The 21,986-nt window shown below is 42.4% G+C and overlaps 1 protein-coding gene across 1 annotated transcript; it reads left to right on the plus strand.

Moving 5' to 3' along the window:
- The first annotated feature begins 1,903 nt into the window (after positions 1–1,903).
- Positions 1,904–21,606, plus strand: MTPN (myotrophin). Its single transcript, XM_035127995.3, has 4 exons — positions 1,904–2,033; positions 11,045–11,158; positions 12,340–12,423; positions 18,692–21,606. The coding sequence occupies exons 1-4, from the start codon at positions 1,962–1,964 to the stop codon at positions 18,776–18,778; spliced, it is 357 nt and encodes a 118-aa protein (XP_034983886.1). The 5' UTR covers positions 1,904–1,961; the 3' UTR covers positions 18,779–21,606.
- Positions 21,607–21,986: the final 380 nt, after the last annotated feature.

The following is a 21,986-nucleotide window of genomic DNA, read 5'->3' on the forward strand; positions in this document are numbered from 1 at the left end:
AAATTGTTGCATTTTTATTGCTTTGATGCAAACTGCTTGGGTTTTTATTACACAATATATAAATTTATAAATAAGCAATGTACTTGAAGGCTTTTGTGAGCAGAGGCTGTCCTGTCCAATGGTAACAAATGTACTACATGCACACAATAAATTATAGCAACATTATCAACCGACTCATGTGCCTCCTCCCTCTCCAACCCATATTCATTTTGTGTCATGCCTGTTAAGACTGTAAACTTTTTTTGTTTTGTATACAGGGAGCCTGTTTGGATGAAAAGCGGGGTCCTGTTGATTTCAATGAGACTTAAACCCAAGTAAGTGAACACATGAATTATTTTATTATATTTATATCTTACCTTTCCTCCAACAAGCTGGCAATGGCATACATCCCGCTCCCTATTTTATCCTCACAATAATCCAGTGAGGTAGGCTAAACTGAAAGATGCTGACTGGTCCAAGGTCACCCAGTGAGCTTCATCCCTGAGTGGGTATTTGAACCCTGGACTTAAAAAATATTTGCTGACTGCCCTTCATGAGGGAGAAAAATCAGACAAAGCTTGAATAAGAACTAATTCATGCAAAGCACAGGTAGAATTTAAAATCAGCCAAAAAAGGAGAGATTAAAAACAAATCAAAGCCCAAACAACTAATGAGTAAACTAGAACCAACAGCAATCTTCCCAAAATGGAAAATGTTAAAATGCCTGGGAGAACAGAGAGATCTCTTCCTGGTGCCAACTGTGTCTCCTTAGGAGGAAATTCCAGACTCAAGTAAAAGAGGAAACTACCGTAAATGCACCTCTACTAAAGAGGGTAACAGGAGCAGAAATGTTAAGAAAATATTCCCACCTCTTTTCCTTGAAGTTTTGGCATTTGTTCTACGATCTGAAGCGCTATAAATTCAACAGCCTTGTACTGTATAGGATTGTCCTGTCACAGCATGTCTACTCAAAAGCCTGTCCCACTGAGTGTCAAGGGAGTGCGGCTGTAATCCTAACCCCACTTTCCCTAGAGTAAACCCCACTGAACTCAACAGGCCCTACTTCTGAGCAGGCATGGTTAGGACTGAGCTATTGGCGTGCACAGGATTGCAGCCTAAAGCTGCATTTACCTGAGTAAGCCTTGCTGAACTCAATGGGACCTAGTGCTAAGTAGGACCTGCACGTATACTTAGGGGAGCAAGCCCCGTTGAAATCTGGGGGGTATGTGTTACTTCAGAGTAAACCCTGAGAGCATGAAGCTCCTTTCGCGTCCTTAAATTGTATTGGTGAATCAGAATGCCTCACCACCCATCACAGCCAAAACCATCTACGCATGCGCGAACACGGAAGCTACCCAACGACTTGGCCGGATTAAGTTTGAACGAGTTGACCTGGAGGGAATAAGACGCATGCGCGCTGCTTTTTTTTAAAAAAAAAAAAATCCGCCGGTCCATTCTCGTTTCCATGAGCGACTTGGACGCTCCTCCCTGCGCATGCTCCGCAGCCCGTCCCTTCCTTACCGCGCAGAAGGCAGAAGAGGGGAAAAAAGAGGCAGCTAAAGACAGGATTCTTCCCCCATGGCGCATGCGCGATTCCGCGGGCTTGTCACACTTTTCTTTTTTCTGTGGGGGCGGGGCGAGCAAGCGGAAGCGGTGTGGGTAGGATGCGAAACGCGGAGTTTTTTTTTTGTTATCGTTGTTTTAAAACCACACTTCATTTAAAGTATAAACGACTCGAAACGTTAAAGGCGGACGCAGAGTTTCCCCCTCTGCCGGCCTCTCCGTGAGTAAGGCGCGCCCAACGAGCGCCGTTGGCGTGGCAACGGCCGTCACCGCCGCGAGAGGCAGCAGCCCAACCGCCGCTGCCACCAACGCCGCGCCCGCTTCCGGTCCAGCCCCGCCCATCTCCTCTTCCCCCGCCCCTCGTCGCGCGAACGCTGCCAGGCCCTCTCGCCGTGTCCCCTGTCAGGGCGGCAGCCGTTATGTCTGACAAGGAGTTCATGTGGGCCCTCAAGAACGGAGACCTGGACGAAGTGAAGGACTACGTGGCCAAGGTAAGGCCGCCGAGGGTACGGGAGGAGGGAGGGCGGGCGGGAGAGCCTGGGCGCAGCTTCCTGGCCTTGAGGCGGGGCTCCCCCTTATTTCTCCCAGGACCCGCCGTTATGTGCTTCGCAAAACGAAAGGTGCCGGGGCTCAAGCCCGAGCTCCTCCCCTGCTACTCTCTGGAGGCCGTGTGTGTGTGTGTCGGTGTCACAACCCACACTCCAGGGCACCGGAAATGATTTGGGTGGTGGGTGATCCCCTCCCCGCCCGCCCCTCTTCGTTTGGGTTGTGGAGCTGCATCTTTCCTGACGCCGCGGTGGAAGCTGAACGGAAGGCTTTGCCTCTTCCTCCTGCTAGAGGCCTAGTCCCCGCCCACCCTTATGCTTGAGCTTGCTTGTGGGGAGCGTGCCATCGTCCCTCGTCAGTTTTATAGTGGTTCAAGCATCCTCCCTCTTTCCCCAGATCGCTGTTTCTGAACCTCCCCCCCCCCCGCCCCAATTGGTTAGAGGGCAGAATTGCCCCACTCCAAAATTATATTGGGTGAATTGTATGCTACAAACGTAAAACCACACCCTTTCTTTCTCCAGTGTGTGGTCCTTACCTGCTATATCTGTACTTGATTTTTTTTATAGCATGGAACAGAAGATAATCACGGCATCAATAAGAGTGTGAAGGAAATGAGATAGGTGTCCCAACTTCCTGCTGGGTTTTTAATTGAGCAAATGGTGATGAAATAAAATAGCAATGAAAACATTGAATGGAAGACCTTAGTACCCACTAGGTTCTTATTGAGCCAAAGGTGATAAAATAAAGTAGCATTGGAAAAACTAAGTGGGGAGGATTAAGACTTTAGTAGTCCGGTTGAGAGTGTATAACTAGTTAAGTTGTGTTAAGAACCAATTAATCCATCTCATAAGAACTGGAGAAGCATGCATGATAGTGAGATGCACCTTTTGCCATTCAGTTATATATTCTCTCTTATTCAAACATTCATTAAAAACTGGGCATAACAGCCTCTTGTGCTGTTCTGTGCAAGGGTGGAAGTGAAAGCTTGTCAGCAAAAATATTTCATTGTCTACTTTCATGTTTCTGGTGTTCAAATAAACAAATACAGTAGCTGATCTGCAGAGCCTTCTGCCTCCAGGGCTAGTGGTATAACTGAGATCAGAAATAGGGTAGGCAGATTTATAAGAGAGCCAGTTTTGTTTAGTGGTTGGTGTTAAACCAGTGCCTGAGAGACCAGGGTTCAAATCATTGCTCAGCCATGAAACTGAGTTACGCTGGTCAGTTGCAGTCTCTTAGCCTAGCCTGCCTCACAGGGTTCTTGTGAGGATAAAATGGAGGTAAAGAGAACCATGTACAGTACACCAAATTGAGCTTTCAACTACCAAAGCCTGGCTGTAAAATTGGGTGTCCTTGGATAAGGTGCAGTTTCCTGGAAATGGAAGACGGAAGTTTTGGTAGAAGTTGGGTCCAAAAATGATGTTAGGGCAATAGTTCTAGGTGTTAGGGGAAATTTCACATTTAATCGTGTAGAAAGAAGTGAGGACACTGAAGCCCCCTGTGGCTCTTGTGTTCATAATAATAATAATAATAATAATAATAATAATAATAATAATAAGTAATTTATTATTTGTACCCCGCCCATCTGGCTGGGTTTCCCCAGCCACACTGGGCGGCTTCCAACAAAAAATTAAAATACATTAAAATGTCACACGTTAAAAACTTCCCTGAACAGGGCTGCCTTCAAATGTCTTCTAAATGTCAGGTAGTTATTTATCTCTTTGACATCTGATGGGAGGGCGTTTCACAGGGCGGGTGCAACTACCGAGAAGGCCCTCTGCCTGGTTCCCTGTAACTTTGCTTCTCGCAGTGAGGGAACCGCCAGAAGGCCCTCGGCGCTAGACCTCAGTGTCAGGCTACTTATCAGACCTCTTTTGAGGAGGAGAGAAGCTGCAGGCAGGAAAGTTCTGCCCTCCTCATCAGTGTTCCCCTTTTGCTTTTAAATTAGACTTGCCCAACTCATTCGCTAAGTAATTGGGACACTTCAGTATTTAAATCCATTAAACTACTGCCTTCCTGTATGGTTGCTTTCAAAGTATGCTGTTTAGCTGGGTAGACCTTTGGTCTGATTAGTGTTGTTGTTTTATATACTATAGAAGTAGGCTATTCTACTTCACAAAAGTCTTTAGGATGAAGGGATGTAGGTTCCATAAAACCTGAACATCAGGGAAGAGGGAAAGTAAGTGTATCTACAACAAAATCACTTCACCCAGCTTGTAGCTATAGATTTGTTTAGGCTCTGGCAAACAATTTTGGACAAGGTGCCTGCTGTAGACTGATACCTGTACCTGTACTGAAGAATACTTGGTGAAGAATTTATGCAACCTATGTAGGACATTTGTAAATGGTGTACAAATTCCAGGATAGACATACATCACTTTAAAATTTAGATTTGACCTTATTGTGTTAGGGTTTGGTGGTGGTCATGTTAATCAATTTATATATTAATAACACCTCTATTTTTTTAAGGTGCCCTGGGTACTTAATGTAGAAAAGCAGGAATTAAATACTAAATAGCAATAGCAATAGCTACAACTGTGGGGTTCATTCCAGCTTGAAATAGCATGCAAACAGGGAGTTAAGAGAGATGCACTCATCTACTTTTCCATCCTACTCCTTTAGGCTAATAAAAGAAAGAAAGCTGCCTTCCCTAGGGTACAATTAGTAATATGGAATATGTCTTTGTCTGATCCTTTGATGTATATTATGTATGGTACAACAGGACATTATAGCGGTGATCATATTTGTGTGAAGTAGTCATAAACATATGTTCAGCCTCTTCTATTGAGTTCTGAAGGTATGAATCTGCTGGTTCTAGGTTCCATTTTTTTGCATTTGAATTGCACAGGTGTCTACTTAGCACATTACTTAACATAAGGAAGAACTTTCTGACTTAAGAGCTGTTTGACAGTGGAACAGACTGCCTCGGGAGGTTTTTAAACAGAGGTTGGATGGCCATCTGTTTTGGATGCTTTAGTTGAAATTCCTTTGGGGTCCCTTCCAACTCTGTGATTATATGATAAACCTATGTGACAAGAGAAGCTTATCAGCTGGCCATGCATGTACAATTGACTGCAGTTAGGCACAAATACTTTAAAACTGTGAATGGGCTTATAATGGGGTTTGATTTGACAGGTCTTGATTCATAATAAATTAATCAATAATCAGACTTCATCTTGAGTACTGTTTCAAATTCCTGGGTGAACAAGAATGTGAACAAGTTCGAGCAAGTTTCAGAGGAGAGCAACAAAGATGGCCATTGGTATGAAAAACAAGTCCTGTGAAGAAAGGTTGAAGGAACCAGGTTTGTTGAACCTGGAGAGGAGCAGTTTAAGAAGGGTCTTAATAGCACTTTTCAAATATTTGGAACACTGTATAGAAAGGGGCAAAGTCTTGTTCTCTGTTGCCTGGAGGCAGTAATGAGAGTAATTGTATGACAATGGAGCCAATTACCTAGGGTTTTGATGAGCCCCTCCCTGGAATTCTTCAAGCATGGGATGGATAGCCATCTGTTAGGAATGCTCTAGCATCTGGATTCACTGCAACAAATGGGGTAGGTCTAGAGCACAACTTGGGTCAAGTAGGATTCTACGAAAACCTATTGGCTGAACTCAATTTTCTCAGTATGAAAGTCTCATCAGCTCTAATTGAGTCATGAGTATATTCAACTAGCCCGATAAATACTACTGTCCCTCTGTGTCTTGTAGTCCATGCATTTCTGATGCTATCTGCTGTACTCAAAGATGTGTTGGACTGCACTACAGTAAATCCTTTCTCTTTCTGCTTGATCTGTGTCAGCTCCTGATAGCAGCCTCTGCTGGTTTCATGTTGAAATTTTTCTAGTGCTCACTTTAAACTTTTTTCTTTCAACTGTCCTTTTTTCCTCCACCCCAAACATTATTTCCAGACCTCCTGTTTAGAGACTTTGGTTAGACCAGTGATAGGAAACCTGTGGTCCTTCAGGTGTTGGACTACAACTCCATTCATCCTTGACCATTGGCTATGCCGGCTGGGACAGATGGGACTAGATGTTCAACAATATGTAGAAGGCCACATTTTATGTTACGTTTTTAAAACAAGATTTATATGCTGCTTGATTGTAGCAAAGCCTAAGCAGTTTATAAGAAATATTACCATTACAGTCGTACCTCGGGTTACGAACACCTCGGGTTACGAACTGCGCAAACCCGGAAGTATTTTTGCGCGTGTGCAGAAGCGGCACGCGCGATTTGCGCATGCGCAAAATGGCAGTTTGGGTTACAAACTGCGACCCGGAACGGATCGCGTTCATAACCCGAGGTACCACTGTATAAATAAAACAGTTAAAATAGGTAATTAAAACATTTGTTTAAAAAGCAATTACAATCAGCAGTAAACACATTAACATCTACTTGTCTGAATAGCTTCCCTGAACAAAAATATTTTAAGCAGGTGCCAAAAAGAATATAGTGAAAGAGTGTGATGTCAATTCAATAGACGGGGAGACTTTTGTGCTTGCCTGCTCATATAGCACATCAGCTTCCTGATTTTCTGGCAGGTTTGACAAAGTGATTAAGGGTTAGAGAATCTGAAGCAAAAGAACTGAAAAACTTTAATTAAAGCCAAGGGCCAATTCAAACAACTCTTCTTCCTTCTATTGGGCCTGTACTTGTGTTGGATGAATGTACCTGTTTGCTGTGAACATTTCAGTATCAAAATGATTATATCGTGGTTCTAAGACTCTTGTAATCTGACATATACAGATGAGCGCACTGACATATAGAAAGGCTCAGCCATGTCCCCAGCTATTCCTGGATGAGATGTTCTTGCTTCCACAACTAAGGAGGCCTGGTTCAGAGTTCACATTTCCTCATTTGCTGCCTCTCTTCTTTAAAAAGCTAGACGGGGCAGTATACACAACACTTAATCAGTTCTCCTTTGTTTACCACTCACCACAGGAATGTAGCAAATTTCATGTCCTAGATCTTAAATTTGCCTTAAATCAGATAATTTGCCAGTTTCATCAAGGTAACCACAATTCTTGGGTTGAGTTCTATTAACTCCCCCCTGTGCATTTAATTTTAAACATCACAACATTCCTCGAGTCTTTCGAAGCTTTGAAAAGACTCAAATCTATGTCTTTTCTTTCTCTGGGAAAATTTATGCTTCTCACCTGATAATTTAGTTGCTCATTTCTCTACTGTCTGTGGTTCCTTTTCTTTGACGTAAAGAAACTGAAGCAAATAGGTGTTCTAAAAATCAGCCTGCTGTAGATCAGAGTGGGCAATCTTTCCTTCTTTCTTTTTCTGTTGAGGCCTGCATTCTTTTAGGAGTAACGTCTTGGGCACATGCCAATTGTGAGAAGGGCTGACTTGAAGGATTGGACTGGGACAGAGCCAAAAGAAGGACCCCCCTTTCTTTTTCTCTCTCCCCTCCTGCTTTCTACCCAGCAGGAACAGATCACTTGCAGAGGACTTTTGAAATTTGTCTTGAGTTTTGTGTGTGATATGAGGACTGTAGGTTTAGATTTATATTTTATAGGGGCTTGTTACTTTGTGTCTTCTCAGTTCCTTTCCGAATAATGTTGGTCTTAAGAAAGCCAAGTTGCTGACTTCTGAGAGCTTGCTGCTTTCATCTTCAAGATCTTTTTCCTAAGTAACTGCAGCCAACCCAGAACCTTTTACTCTGTGTGAGAATTATTCCACTATCTGATGGTTTACATTCACTGTGAAGAAATATAAGACTTCTGGGATACGTTTTCAGTCTTGAGACACTTCAAAAACTTTAATTGGAATCTAGACTTTCATTTTTACTTCTTCTTGAAGGGATATACTATAAGAATCCTTTTCTTAGAATGAATATTGTTATGGGTTTTTTAAAAAATAGGTTTTCTTATACTGACACATATTTCCCTTAGGTTATACATTACATGTATGAATAGAGGAGGTAATATTGACCTGAAAAGAGCCTTTAAGTGCTTATTAGTTCGAAGCTGAGAAGAAGGTACATGAAGTGGATTTTTATATTGCTGTTCAGGATAGGAGTTGGTATTATCAGAACAAGAGGTGCATTCAGTGGTCTCAAGTGATTAGGGCATTAGTGCTGATGAGCATTCTGTAACAGTTTGACTGAATTCAGTATTCAGAGAAATAATCTTTTAGTGTAACAAAAGGGAAATGCAAAAGACAGGCAAAAGCAAAGATAGTTGGCTTGGCTTAATAATCAAAAGGAAAAGCAATGAACATTTTAAATTATAAACTTCGAGTTGCACAATTAAAAGTTTTATCACTAAATTTATTCATTGTGCTTTTTAAATGTTCTGATGTCATGGTGCATCAAATGAGTAAAGACAATAAGAATTTAATTCAGTCTTATAATTTGAGATGCAAATGAATGGAGGAATTTAAATGATTAGACTTTATCAAGAGTCTTATTCAGAGCTGGAAGCACAGTATCTATATGGTCTGGAAGCCTTTGAGTTCTAATAAATGAAAGGTACATTCAGCAATTCTGAAATTCTGAACCATAAAAGAAAAGTTGCTACTGTTGTTGTGCCAGAAGTATGCCAAAAAGTATATTGTGGCAGAGTGAATTGCTACATTCTTGGAAACTTCTAATTAATTGAGTTAAGGAATTTATTGGGTCATTGAACTTGGGATATGATACAATCTTTTAAGAAGTTTGTGGTGTGTGGATCCTTCAGAATTTTCATACAGTGCTTGCTTTAAGTACTCTATATAATACTTGAATGTATATCAGACAAAATACATGGACAGTATACAGAATTTGGTAGTAGCTTTTAATCTAATCAAGAAAAACAATAAATTTTGTGAAGATTATGTCTGTTAATAGTTGTGTAGAACCTCTAGGTTCAGAATCACTATACCAGGGAATACCAGTTGCCTTTATGGACTTCTAGGTTGCTTCACAAAGCATCTTGTGGCCTATGGAGGAAACATAATGTAGGACTTGATGGACCTTTAACCCAGCAGTCATAGTCTTATGCAGGCATCGGCAATGTTTTCTGGCTGTGGGCCGGATCATCGCCACTGACGCTGGTCCGTGGGCTGGACACACTCTGGACTTGCGCAGAAGCTATTTCTGGTGCTGCGCTGCCCATGTCCAGGGCGCCGGAAATTGCATCTGCGCATGCTCAGGAAGGCGCGGAAGCAATTTCCAGCTTCTGGACATGGGCAGCGTGGCACTGGAAATCGCTTCTGCGCATGCCTGGACATGCGCAGAAGTGATTTCCGACGTCTGGGCATGCCCAGACGCTGTTACTGGCATCTGCGCGTGGGCAGATGCCATTTTTGGCACCACTCAGCAAGTCCCCGCGCCACGCTCTGCCAGTTTAGCGCGGTGCAGGGACTTGCTGATCAGGTGGCTCGGTGACCGGGCGGCTCATGGGCCAGATAAATGGCCTCTGTGGGCCGCATCCAGCCCATGGGCCGGAGGTTGCCGATACCTGGTCTTATGTTTACAAATCAGCTTCAACTAAAACACATTTCACATTATTTAGCATTTAGCAAATTATTTCAAAGTATTTAGCAAATTGTTTCCCTTCATATAGCAATGGTTATTGTTACCATTCCAAGCATATCTGTGAGTAGTCAATGTATAATTATGAAAACTAGAAGGAGAGCTAAAAATGCATGATGCTCATTTGAACTAACTGCCACTGGATCATGGGTAGCCAATATGATGGTGGTGCTCAGGCGTTTGATCACAACTCCCATCCTTGACCAGTGGCTATGCAGTCTTGGGATGATGAGAGTTGGAGTTCAACAGCTCCTGGTGAATACCACATTGGCAGCTACTGCTGCACTAAACATCTGTGAGCTGTTTTTAAATTGTTTCTCCCCCCCTCCCCCCTCTACATGGTTTTATTTCCTTAATTGCATAATGCTTGTGGTTTTTGGTTAGCACCATTTAGGCGAATCTTGGAGATCTTTTGCACCGTGAAGAGAATTACTGTTAGCTAATAATGATAATAATAATAATTTTTTTATTTCTACCCCGCCCATCTGGCTGAGTTTCCCCAGCCACTCTGGGCAGCTCCCAATCGAGTGTTAAAAACAATACAACATTGAAGCTTCTTAACTGTTTTGTTTTGGGGGAGAGATATAGTTAAAGAAGATACTGTTAAGATACTTCAGAAATTTGTAAGCAACTGAGAGGTCATGCTTCCAAAACAACTACTTCTTAAATAACTTCTAATAGTATTCACTGCTACGTTAATACCAGCTGCTGTACATTTATTAGTCCTAATAATGGTGAACTTTCGAGCTATGAACAGATCAAAAGTGAAAGGAGGTATAGAGGGATTATTGGAATAGGAAAAACAAATTGGTTTGCAACATGCACTATGGATATAAATTTTGACACTCCTGGTTCTTGAAATGAGGCATTGCTTTGCAGATTAGGTAAAGGTAAAGGGGTAAAGGGACCCCTGACCATTAGGTCCAGTCGTGACCGACTCTGGGGTTGCGCGCTCATCTCGCATTATTGGCCAAGGGAGCCGGCGTATAGCTTCCAGGTCATGTGGCCAGCATGACAAAGCCGCTTCTGGCAAACCAGAGCAGCACATGGAAACGCCGTTTACCTTCCCGCTGTAGCGGTTCCTATTTATCTACTTGCATTTTGACGTGCTTTCGAACTGCTAGGTTGGCAGGAGCTGGGACCAAGCAACGGGAGCTCACCCCGTCACAGGGATTCGAACCGCCGACCTTCTGATCAGCAAGCCCTAGGCTCAGTGGTTTAACCACAGCGCCACCTGGGTCCCTACACTCCTGGTTCTTGAAATGAGGCATTGCTTTGCAGATTACCTTCCCCATATTGCTGTAATGTCTTGAGCAAGAGTTTTGAGCAAGAGTTTTAAGCAAGTGTTGTCTGCTATGTTTGAGTAATGACCATAGTTAGATCTCAGAGCTAAATTTGACGTAGAATGCTATAAAATTATTAACCTTTTTTAATTCTGAAGGGTGAAGATGTTAATCGGACACTGGAAGGTGGGAGGAAACCTCTTCACTATGCTGCAGACTGTGGACAGCTTGAGATCCTGGAGTTCCTTCTACTAAAAGGAGCTGATATGAATGTATGTATGTTGATTAAAATGCTGTCTAGTTCTGGTAAAGTTCTGTCTTTGGCTGAAGACAAATGATAGTTTTCTGTGCATTTCAAAACGATGATGTAGAGGCATAGTTGCCCTTGGATGTATGTGCATATTAGTAGTAGTAGTAGTAATAGCAGCAGCAGCAGCAATATTTGCTCCACTGTTGCCTCTTGTTCAAACAGGTTTTGCATGTATTTTAAACAACACAAAAACAGACTATTCATTAGAAGAGATCATGAGATGAGTTCATAAGTAAAATGCTTCTTATGCTACATTCAGCACTGTGAAAACTAATATGTCTCCAGTCTTTAGTAACTGGCTGATAATTAAAAATAATCTGGTTAATCTGGATGGCTCAGACATTTGAATGATTCAACAGTTCACTACACAATTTGTATGAAGTGAGTTTTTACACTTCCATATTATTTGATACAATTCAATTTCTGTCTGGTTCATGTTAGACCTATGAGAAGATAAATCTGCTTCATTATTAGTATTCTAGTAAGATAATAGTAGTTGATATTATCATAGAAACTGCTGTCTGCAGTAACTGTCTTCTATTCAGGTTAAAGTCTGCCAGTTTTCTAATGTGTTTTGTATACTAAGTTTTTATGTAAATATTTTCACACTGTTCTTCAACCAAAAAATATCCTAGATGAATCAGTAACAAACAGGGCAACATCTACCCTTAGGTTTGTAGTCTAAAAGCCATGATACAAAAAGGGAAAAGAATCTATAGAAAAGAGAAAATCAAGAAAATCCATGCCCAAATTCTTAAATGTATGAAGTTCCTATAATGACTAGCTGGGATGAAACACTTCAGGGAGAATAGGAGACTAAAGGAGCTACTTTTTCGGAATGGTCTTGCCTCCCATCCTTCCCCCTGCTGTAGCCTGATGTAATTCTGTTTGGTAACCAATTCCAATAATTAACAGCATTTATAGAGCATTTCAGGAAAACTAGGAACATGTTTTTGCAGAAGTAAAGTGTAGGTCTGGACTTGCTTTCATTTAGCAACATTGCAGCTGGCTAAATATGTGCTGTGTGCAACAGTACCCTTTTTGGCAGATACCCACCTGCCAAGAAAGTGATATCTGAGCATTAGTAGATATAGTATATTGTAGATGGAATTTATTGTGTAACTTCATTTCTCTTTCTTACAGGCTCCAGACAAACACAACATCACTCCACTCCTTTCAGCAGTTTATGAAGGCCATGTGTCTTGTGTGAAGTTACTCCTGTCAAAGGTAAGAAGTGGAGACCTGCCTGATGGTATGTTAATCATTCAGCAACTTAACAAATTCCACACTGCCTTCAAACATTTCATCATTTTTTTTAAAAAAGCCTAATATTCATTGGGTGGAATCCAGCTAAGTCATGCGGGGAGTAGGCACAATGAAATCAATGGACTTACATTGGTTATGACTTAGCAGGTGAGAGGTAAGGATGCTTAACCTTTCCTGTGTCTACTATTTCTCCCCTGCAATTTTCTCCTCTCGGTTAAGTTGCTTATTGATCTCAGTGGCTCTTTCCTATTACTTAGTATTACCCAGTGGGCACTATACAAAAATGGAAGAATGGAAATCCGTGCCCATAGGCTCACAATATTAAAATAGTCAAGAGACAGAAGAAGAGAAGCTAAGGACAAGGCTTTTAACATAACTTGGGAAAAACTAAGCCTACAGTCAACAGCGTCTTCCTTTTTGCTATGATTTAGTCTTGAAAGTCTCCTAGAGGCTAGTCAAGCAAGGAGAGAAACTTCCATAGCTGCCAAGTTATCCCTTTTTTAAAGGGATTTTCCCTTATGCTGAATAGGCTTCCTCGCGAGAAAAGGGAAAACTTGGCAGCTATGGAAACTTCTTACAGGAAGTTTTAGAAGAGCCACATATTTAGTAGATGAAAAGCTTGTTCTAAGTGAGAGCTTGTCACACCATTGTACTGCACAGAACAGACGACTGCTTGGTGACTGGCTCTTCATGGTTTCTTTCCCAATGCTGCTACCTGAAGTTACATAGATGAAGATGCTGATGAGTCAGCCTTCAGCCTCCTGCATACAAAGGATGTGCTCTGTTACAAAGTTTGGGCTACATGTTTTCTAGCACACTGGATAGACAATCTGGAATGTGGCTGATTTTGGCTGAAACCATTTCACAGACCACACACTTCACCTCTGGTCAGAATCAGAACCCTGCTTTGGAAAATCTGAAACTTGGTGTCCCCAGTGACTATAATGGGGAAATCAACAAATAGCTATAGTTGTTCTGTTCTCTGACATAATGAGATAAAACTTGTAGTCTCTTCTGTAGGACAAAATTTGCCATATTTCACACTGGCAGGTGTAACGAGGAGTTGTGTTGGACAGCCTTACAGTTTAAGGGGAACTTAGAAAGAGATTTGCTTCCTCCCTGTGGTTTTGTGGGCAATTGGTATGAAAACGGCTAAATGATATGACAGAGACATCTCTAGTTAAGTAACCTGTAAGATTCCAGAAGAATAAGTGCAGGGACTACCGGTAGGAATTATGATAAATGGAGGGGGGATACTTTGGGGGGTTCAGTTAGCACCAAAAAATTTCAAAAGCTTTATCTTTGATGGGATGAATAGATGGCACTTTCTCAACATCTATGTCAAAGTGCCTGCTATATTGTTATGCATCTATATATATAAAGTCCATGTTGTCCCTGCGTCCAGTTGTCCCGTGTGTCCCTGGGGTACTGCGCATGTACCCCAGAGACACGGGGATTGGACGAAGGGACAACGGCCAACCGCCGCTCCGCCAACCGCCGCTCCGAAGCCCAGTCTCATGCTGGAGGTGCGCGGCGAGGCGGCGGGGGAAAGAAGCGCTCCCCCCGGCAGCCTTGCCACGCACCTCCGGCATGGGACGGCGCTTCCTCGGCGAACACAAGCAGGCAGACAGCCCGCCTGCTTGCCTTCCCCGAGGAAGCCGAAGCGGCAGCGGGCGCCGAGGGAAGCCGGCTTTGGCTTGGCGGCGGCGGGAAGAAGAGGAGGAATTCCTCCTCTTTTTCCCGCCGCCGCCAAGCCAGTCCCCTAGCCGAAGTGCGGCGCGGCGGGGGCTTTTCGCTGTTTGACTTTCCAGAGCGAAGGGGGAGGCAAACGGCGAAAAGCACCCGCCGCGCCGCACTTCGGCTCGGGGACTGACTTGGCGTGCACGGCGAGGCGGCGGGGGGGGAGAAGCGCTCCTCCCCCCCCCCCGCCGCCTCACCACGCAGCGCCGACATGGGACGGGGCTTCGGAGACCTTCTCCGAAACTCCGTCCCATGCCGGCGCTGCGTGCCGAGGCGGCGGGGGGGGGAGAAGCGCTCCTCCCCCCGCCGCCTCACCACGCAGCGCCGGCATGGGACGGGGCTTTGGAGACCTTCTCCGAAACTCCGTCCCATGCCGGCGCTGCGTGCCGAGGCGGCGGGGGGGGGAGAAGCGCTCCTCCCCCCCGCCGCCTCACCACGCAGCGCCGACATGGGACGGGGCTTCGGAGACCTTCTCCGAAGCCCCGTCTCATGCGGGAGGTGCGCGGCGAGGCGGCGGGGGGAGAGAAGCGCTCCTCCCCCCCCGCTGCCTCACCACGCAGCGCTGGCATGGGACGGAGTTTGGGAGAAGGTCTCCGAAGCCCCGTCTCATGCGGGAGGTGCGCAGCGGGGGGGCGGGAGAAGTGCTTCTCCCCCCCCCCCCGCCGCCTCGCCACGCACCTCCCGCATGAGACGGGGCTTCGGAGACTTCCGAAGCTCCGTCCCATGCCGGCGCTGCACGACAGCAGCGTTCTAGCGCCCGTTTTTAAACGGGCTGAATTCCACTAGTACTATATAATTTAGGCCAATGGGGATCTTTAAAATGTGGGGTGTGTTTTGTTTTTCAAAAGAATTCTCTCCCTTCAGTGGTTTTGTATGCATGGGACATGGAGGAGAGGAGAAATGCCGAGGCACAACACCCCAAAAAAAGTGTGGTGCAAACTATATAAACCTACCTGCTTGCAAAGCCCGAGAGATCCATCAACACCCTTTTCTTTCAGGGAAAGAGGGTGTATGTGTGTGTCCTCTTTTCTCTGTTTCAGAACTTGCAAGCCCAGATCTCATGACTGGCTCTATATTAGGAGCATCTATGCTCCTAAAGCTTTTCCTGCACAGCTATCTCACAGCACCTCCACAAACTCTGGTACCTATATCTTTGTTACCCATCATAAGCTTCTGGCAGGCTTATGATGGTGCCAGAAAATGGTGCCTTGCCCTCCTTGAATCAGCAGCCAGGGAGAAAGCACAAGGAGAGCTTGACTCAGGTTGTGGGGACTCAATGAGACTTCATGTTCCTGTCTGCCTTGGACACTGTGTGTGAACCATGAATTATTGGTGCTTCTCAGTCCATTATTAGAAGCCTTCAGTACTGCTGCTACTTGACACACAGTCACAAAAAACAGTGGAAAAACACTGGAAGACTTTCTGATAAGTTCCACCTTGGGTACTGACGGGAAGTTAGAAAAAAAAAAAAGAGCCCTGTAAAATCCTCTGGTTGAGAGCTACAGCTGTCAGTTACAAAAGTACACCCCCCACTTCCCTGGTATTTTCTTTATAGGGAGAGCATCTAGGGGTAAGAGAGTATGAATTTTCAGTGTTTGTGCATTTGAATAGGTCCTGAAGTGTTGGAAACAGACAGGGTTGCCTTGGAACAGTTCATAAGGAAATTGCTTTGCTTTGGCTGACTCCCAAATATATGAAATATCCCACTTTGATTCTGGATTTTGGGATTTGTCTGAAGCAAATGCACACACCCATAGTATGTGGTTGACTTCAACATTCTCAAACTAAACTTCAACATTCTCAAACTAAGGAAAATAAAGCCAATTTATTCTGAGAGCTTTTCCCCTTTGGAGGTTTAATAGGACACATACCATCTCATGATAACAATATAATGTGGTTCTCTTGAGTTAAAATTGTGTGTGTTTACTTGCTGTTGTCTGAAAAATATAGAGAGAGCTTGCTAGGATTCACTCAGACTCAAACTTCAAGCCAGCAGAAGTAGGTTATGAATTGTCTTCTTTGTCCTTAAAGTACTTGTGGAGTCAAGTCTGTAGATTCATCTTTTGACTTTAAAATAAAGGCTTGGAAGCTAGTTAGTGTCACTTTGTGCTTTTTCAACTCTGGTACTGAGTATATGGGAAGGGTATAAAAAGAACAAAGAGAAAATTTGGAGAAGACATTCAAGATTCTTTTTTAGTCAACGCCAGTAGTTTCTGCCTTTGATTCAGAAAGTATATTTGATCACATCAGTATGAGTTTGCTCTATCACAAATGAGTTGATAGTATGGATTACTTTTTTTAAAAAAAAGAAGAAAAAGCAAAGCAATTAGATCTCAGTGGATCCTGGAACACTGAAATGTGGTGGCGGTGGCTTGCTGTGTTAAAACTCCCCCCACCTGCTGACCACTTCCAATAATCTGCTGCCCAATTTTTCGTTGTTTTAGATAGACGTGCCTTGATTACCCTACACTGAATTGATGGCATCGGTGCATATGCATGATTATATTTCTACCCCATTTTAACAATCTTTTTAGTCCTATAGTTGAAACATGGTTTGTATTTGAGATTTATTTATTTTAAAGTACTGTTGGTTTTCTTTCTATACTTTTCCGTGTATCTTGACAAAACCTCTTGAGTTTCTAGTTTGAGTAGGAAACATTCCTCAACCCTTTACCCAAAGAGCAAGATACATTATTTCAATCTGCAGGCTAGTTAAAAAGAAATTAAATCTATACTAGCTTCATAATGCAACATAAATGTTTACCAATGTTGTGGAACATTAAGACCCCTGTAGGATCTACAGCAAAGAAAGCATTTGTTCCTTATCCCCCCCCCCTTCTGCAAGTAGTACAGGAGCACTCAAGCCAGACGTCATTTCTTGCCCTCTGCCCCTTTTGCGTTCTTTTCTCATGGCATTTTCCTCCAAATAATGTGGAGACTGACATGCTCAAATTGATTTATTATTTTACCTCAAAGTAAGGTGTATTTGGAAAATTTTCGAGTGTGGCGATTTCAAGTGAATGAGTGTTCCCAGACATAGCTGACACACTAATCATAGTGATTGGCTATGGTCTATTACAGCGTTGACTTTGACAGAGTGGAGTCATTAAGCATCTTTGGGCCATACTTCTGTGCTTGCGGTACTTCAGACCCACCTGACATCCCCTTTAAAAGACAGACAAACCCGTGGAAAGTTGACAATCTACTTGAAGGAGAACATCAACCTTTCTTCTAGGCCAATGTCTGCAATAATCAAAGTGCTTTTAACTAGTGCATTTACTTGAATCCAATGCTCACCTTTTTTGGCCAAATTACGTTGCAAAAATTAAGGTGTGGATTAGATTCGATGGCACTTTTACATTTAACAGGAAATGCTTTATTTGGTTTCAAGGTTCTGAAAATTGAGGTGCGCATTAGATTCAATGGTGCATTAGACTCGTAAATATGGTAGGTTTTTAACTAAACAAGAGTTTCAATCCATTTATCTCTGAAATGAGTGCATCTCGGAATACTAACTGTTGTAGAGCTTAACCTTTTCCAACATTATGTAAAGGTGTGCGTGGGTGTGGAGGAAATGCTCTGCAAGTCTGATACACACACACACACCTCTACGCCTACAAGTAACCTTCTGGAGCTTTATATAGGTTACTTGTAGGCGTACAGGTCAATGTCATCTAGATTTCTTTAATTTCCTTTTTTTCAATTTCCTTTTCCTTCAAAAGTTGCAACACTTGGGACCAGATTAAACTAAATCGTCTCACTAGCAGGAAACCACCACAAGTCCTGCTAATACAACAGGGCTACCCATCCTCCTCCTCTCACCCAAAACTCCTGGGGGGGGGGTTCAGGGGAAAAACCCAGATCACCACGTGTGGGGAAGAGAGAGAAGAGCAGTCCATCAGGCAAACATAAATATTTGCACTGACAGAACAATCACTTTGAATTCCACCCTTGAGCTGTGAGAGGTCTTTAGCAGAATGGATCCTAGGCCACTAAAGGTGTATGCTAAAACTCCAATGTATATGCAAAGCTAATAAAGGCTTTGGAACAGGATTGTGGCTGTGGCTCTGTATCAGAAGAGGAGTCAAATTGGCAGGGTTTGGGAACACCAGGGTTTCACCTGGATTTAATTGGCATTTTGTCTTAAGATAACTAGAACTGAGTCTTTTGATTGAAAACTTTATGTGTATTAATACTGTGAAAATACTATTATTCAAGTGGGCCCAAGAGGCTGAAGTGTCTTAAATGTGTTATTTGGATTGTGAGATTACTTAAAGCCTGTCTTTTTAATGGTGAATGAATTGAAAATGATCTCTCTCTTGTTTAACGCACACACCCATGTCAAGCCAATGTGACTCTAGTTGAAGAAATTATATAGACTGTAAAGTAAGAAAACAAACGTACCAGGACCCTCTCACGAGAAACTGCTTCTGGTACATGTAATTCCACCCTTTCTCTAAAAGTGACAGCTCTTCTCATCTCTTTACAGGGTGCTGATAAGACTGTGAGAGGGCCAGATGGTCTAACTGCCTTTGAAGCCACTGACAATCAGGCAATCAAAGCTCTTCTCCAGTGACGGATGGACTGAGATCTAATGTCTCTCCTGTGGCCTCACACTGCTGCCTGTCTGTCACTCTTTGTATCTTCCAGCTTCTTCAGCTAAATATTGGGGAGGGAGGAAAAAAATCACAGTAAATCAGACTAGTTAGGTACCTCTATCAAAAAGACAACCTGCTTGGAGAAAGTAGAAATCCATATAATTGGTTTCTCCTTAGGACTTTGTTCAGGGTACAATTTTTCCCCATTTCTAGCAAAATTGAACCTCTGCTGGAGAAGGGGTGAAGAATGGAGTCTGAAATTTAGTCTGCAAACTTTCCTTGTACTTCTAAGTCTTGCTGGAAGTTTGTCAGACAGAAGCTCTATCCCTGTACTTTCTAACTTGTAAAGGCAGCAGCAGCCCTGTGCTGCTATGCTGTCATCTCCCAGTCAAGGCAGTGGGATAACTGTGTCCCTGTGCCTTACATAGGTTGTGCAATGTTGAAGGCTTTGGTTTATCATTCCCCAGTATTTAACAGTTGGATGCCACACTAATTTTGGCTGCCTATTTTAACATGGAATATACAGTGATAGCAGGAATGCATCTCAAAAGGGAGTGCCGAGGGATGATCAAAATTGTGTGGGGTTTTTTTTCCACCATCCAAACATTTTGTGAAGAACCAGCCAGATGATAGACAGTGCTTAGTTCTGGGTAAGAGTTGCTCTTCAAAGACTTCTAGTTGGAACTTCCTCACCCCAGCACATCATAAAATTAACTGGAAGAAAGTGACAACTCCAGACCTATTGGTGCTAGAGGATGATGACTTTGCCCTTCAAGATTTAGACTCAAAGTATCTTAATTACTAAAGAAGGAATGGCTCTCAGTTTAAGTTAATTTCATTCTTTTAAAGAAGGCAGGAGCTTCCTTTGCCCTAGTTTCATCCTCAACACATTGATCTTGTAAAATGCATATGTCTCTGAAATAAGATTTGAGTCACTGCTATGGCATTGTTTATGAAAAAAGTAATTTGACAGATTAAATAGTCATGTTTCCAAAGGAAACCCAGCCTTTATTGCTGCCCAATAAAGGATGCTTCTTTCTACGTGACATTTCACAAATACTCTTCAAAGATGACATTTTTAAGGAACATTCAGGCATAAGGTTTTGTAATATGCTAATGTGTTGATTAGAAGATGCTGGGGCAAATGGCACTTGGATATTCTTCCTCAGAAACTATGGATAAATTTTGTATCATGTTAAAAATTTCCCACTGAGTTTCTACTGACTTTGCATCAAGATGTGCAATACAATGTCTTCATTGTCATCCAGGTAACTGGCGTGTGCTTTTGTATACACATTTCATAGTATTGAATGTACCTTTTCAATTTTGAAAGCATTTCATTTAAATGGGAAAACCCCCTGTATACCCTAGTAAAACAGAATTAGGAATATGGCCTCTATAGACAATGCAAAATTGCAGGCTAGCATTACATCTTAAATTGCCGTTTATTTGTCCCTTATTAGCACTGATACCACCCCCAACATTCAAATATTCAGCAGCAAAGGGGGGAAGAAACTAGATTCTTTAAAGGCATTCTTAAAAGTAGAACCATGTTAATCTGTTTTGTTTTGTTTTTTTGTATTGGTGCAGGAATGTGATGTAGAAATAGCAAGCTTTGCATGCAGAGTCTGTGTAGTCATATGTTCACCTTCCTATGCGACACGAAAGGCTTATGAAGATGCTAATTCAGTAAATGAACATGTTCAGATTAATTTTAAATCAAATGTTCTTAGTCATAGTAGGCATGATCCACTTAATATCTCCTGAAGTCAAATGAAAGACCTGATGGATCAAGTGAAGGAGAAATTGAAATTGTGTTTCATGACTGGCTATTTCATAACCCTGTGTCCATTTGCCTTCAGTCCTCCTTAGATAGTATTAGATCACTTTGATCCTCTTTCATGCAGTTCTTTGCCCAAACATTTGAGGCTCTGCCTGCTTGCCTTTTCTTTAAAAACTATCATGTTGGCGTTTTGCACAGTTCTTTTTTCCTGGCACATCTTTATTTGCAACAAGAGATGGATTCTGATGTGTGGCTATAATAAAGTATATTCTAGCCACTTGGGTCAGAATACTTAAGTGTTTGCTCTAAGCCAAACTAATGTTTCTGAATTTGCTATAGCATAAAAGGTCCACCCACTGTTTTCTGTCTGAGAAATTAAGAATTCAAACCCAACTTTAGATCTTTGTGTGAACAGATCATGTGCTAAAATCACATCCTACTTTTCAGAAGAAGAATGATGGCTACCAATGTCTCATGCTAGCTCTTAAATAGTGAAAATTCTTGGAGTAAATTCTTTTTCCAGGTAGGAAACTTAAGAGAAGTCAAAGCTAGCACTCTAGAAATCAGATTCTAGCACCAATATATTTCCTTTCCTTTCAGATTTCAGATTTCAATTTAAAATAATGACTTGCGGTCTTAAAGCTTTCTGCTCCCCTTTGTATAGGCATTGCTTTCTTAACTTAGTTCTTTAATGCAGTACTAAATGGGTTAATTGATGGATAGAAGAAGCTGGTAAGAGTGGAATGTCCTAGTTGAGCAGTTGCAGTGTTGCATGCTAAATCTCAAACTGAACAGTCTTATATTTTATAAATGGGGAAAACAATCACATCTTTCTACCCAATTGATGGAAGAAAAGTAGTGCTTTGTGCATTTTGATATTTGACCTTTTTCCACAATGTAACTATTTTGACACAGTTTGGTTTATCATTATCATGGTTCATAGACATTGGATTCTAAATGATACTGTGTTAAGTTTGTGTTGCAAGAATGAATGGAATAAACTTGAATTGTGCTATAGAGAAATCTGAAGCTTTATCTGCCTCTGTATACTTTCCACACTGTTCTCCCTTGACTGCCAACCTTATAGAATTATAGCTCTACTATAATCCTCTGCATCTAGCACTTTGCAACTTCATTAAAATCCTTTGTAAAACCCTTTTTGTGTACCCCACTCTTACTCTGATATTAAGGTAGTTAAAATGGCAAACCTCATATTTTGGGAAAGGCCTATCTTGATTAAGTACTTTGAAGCTCCCAGCTCAAAATTATAATCCTGATGCCTCTGATTTTAAGTTCGATTCTTCTGTCATAGTTAGATGAGGATGCAGAACATGTCCCTTAATACACATTACCTAAATCAGCAAACCTACAATTTTGGGGGATACTCAGAACTCTACAACTCT

Source organism: Zootoca vivipara, chromosome 9 (assembly GCF_965207765.1).
Source record: "Zootoca vivipara chromosome 9, rZooViv2.hap1.1, whole genome shotgun sequence".
Lineage (NCBI taxonomy): Eukaryota > Metazoa > Chordata > Lepidosauria > Squamata > Lacertidae > Zootoca > Zootoca vivipara.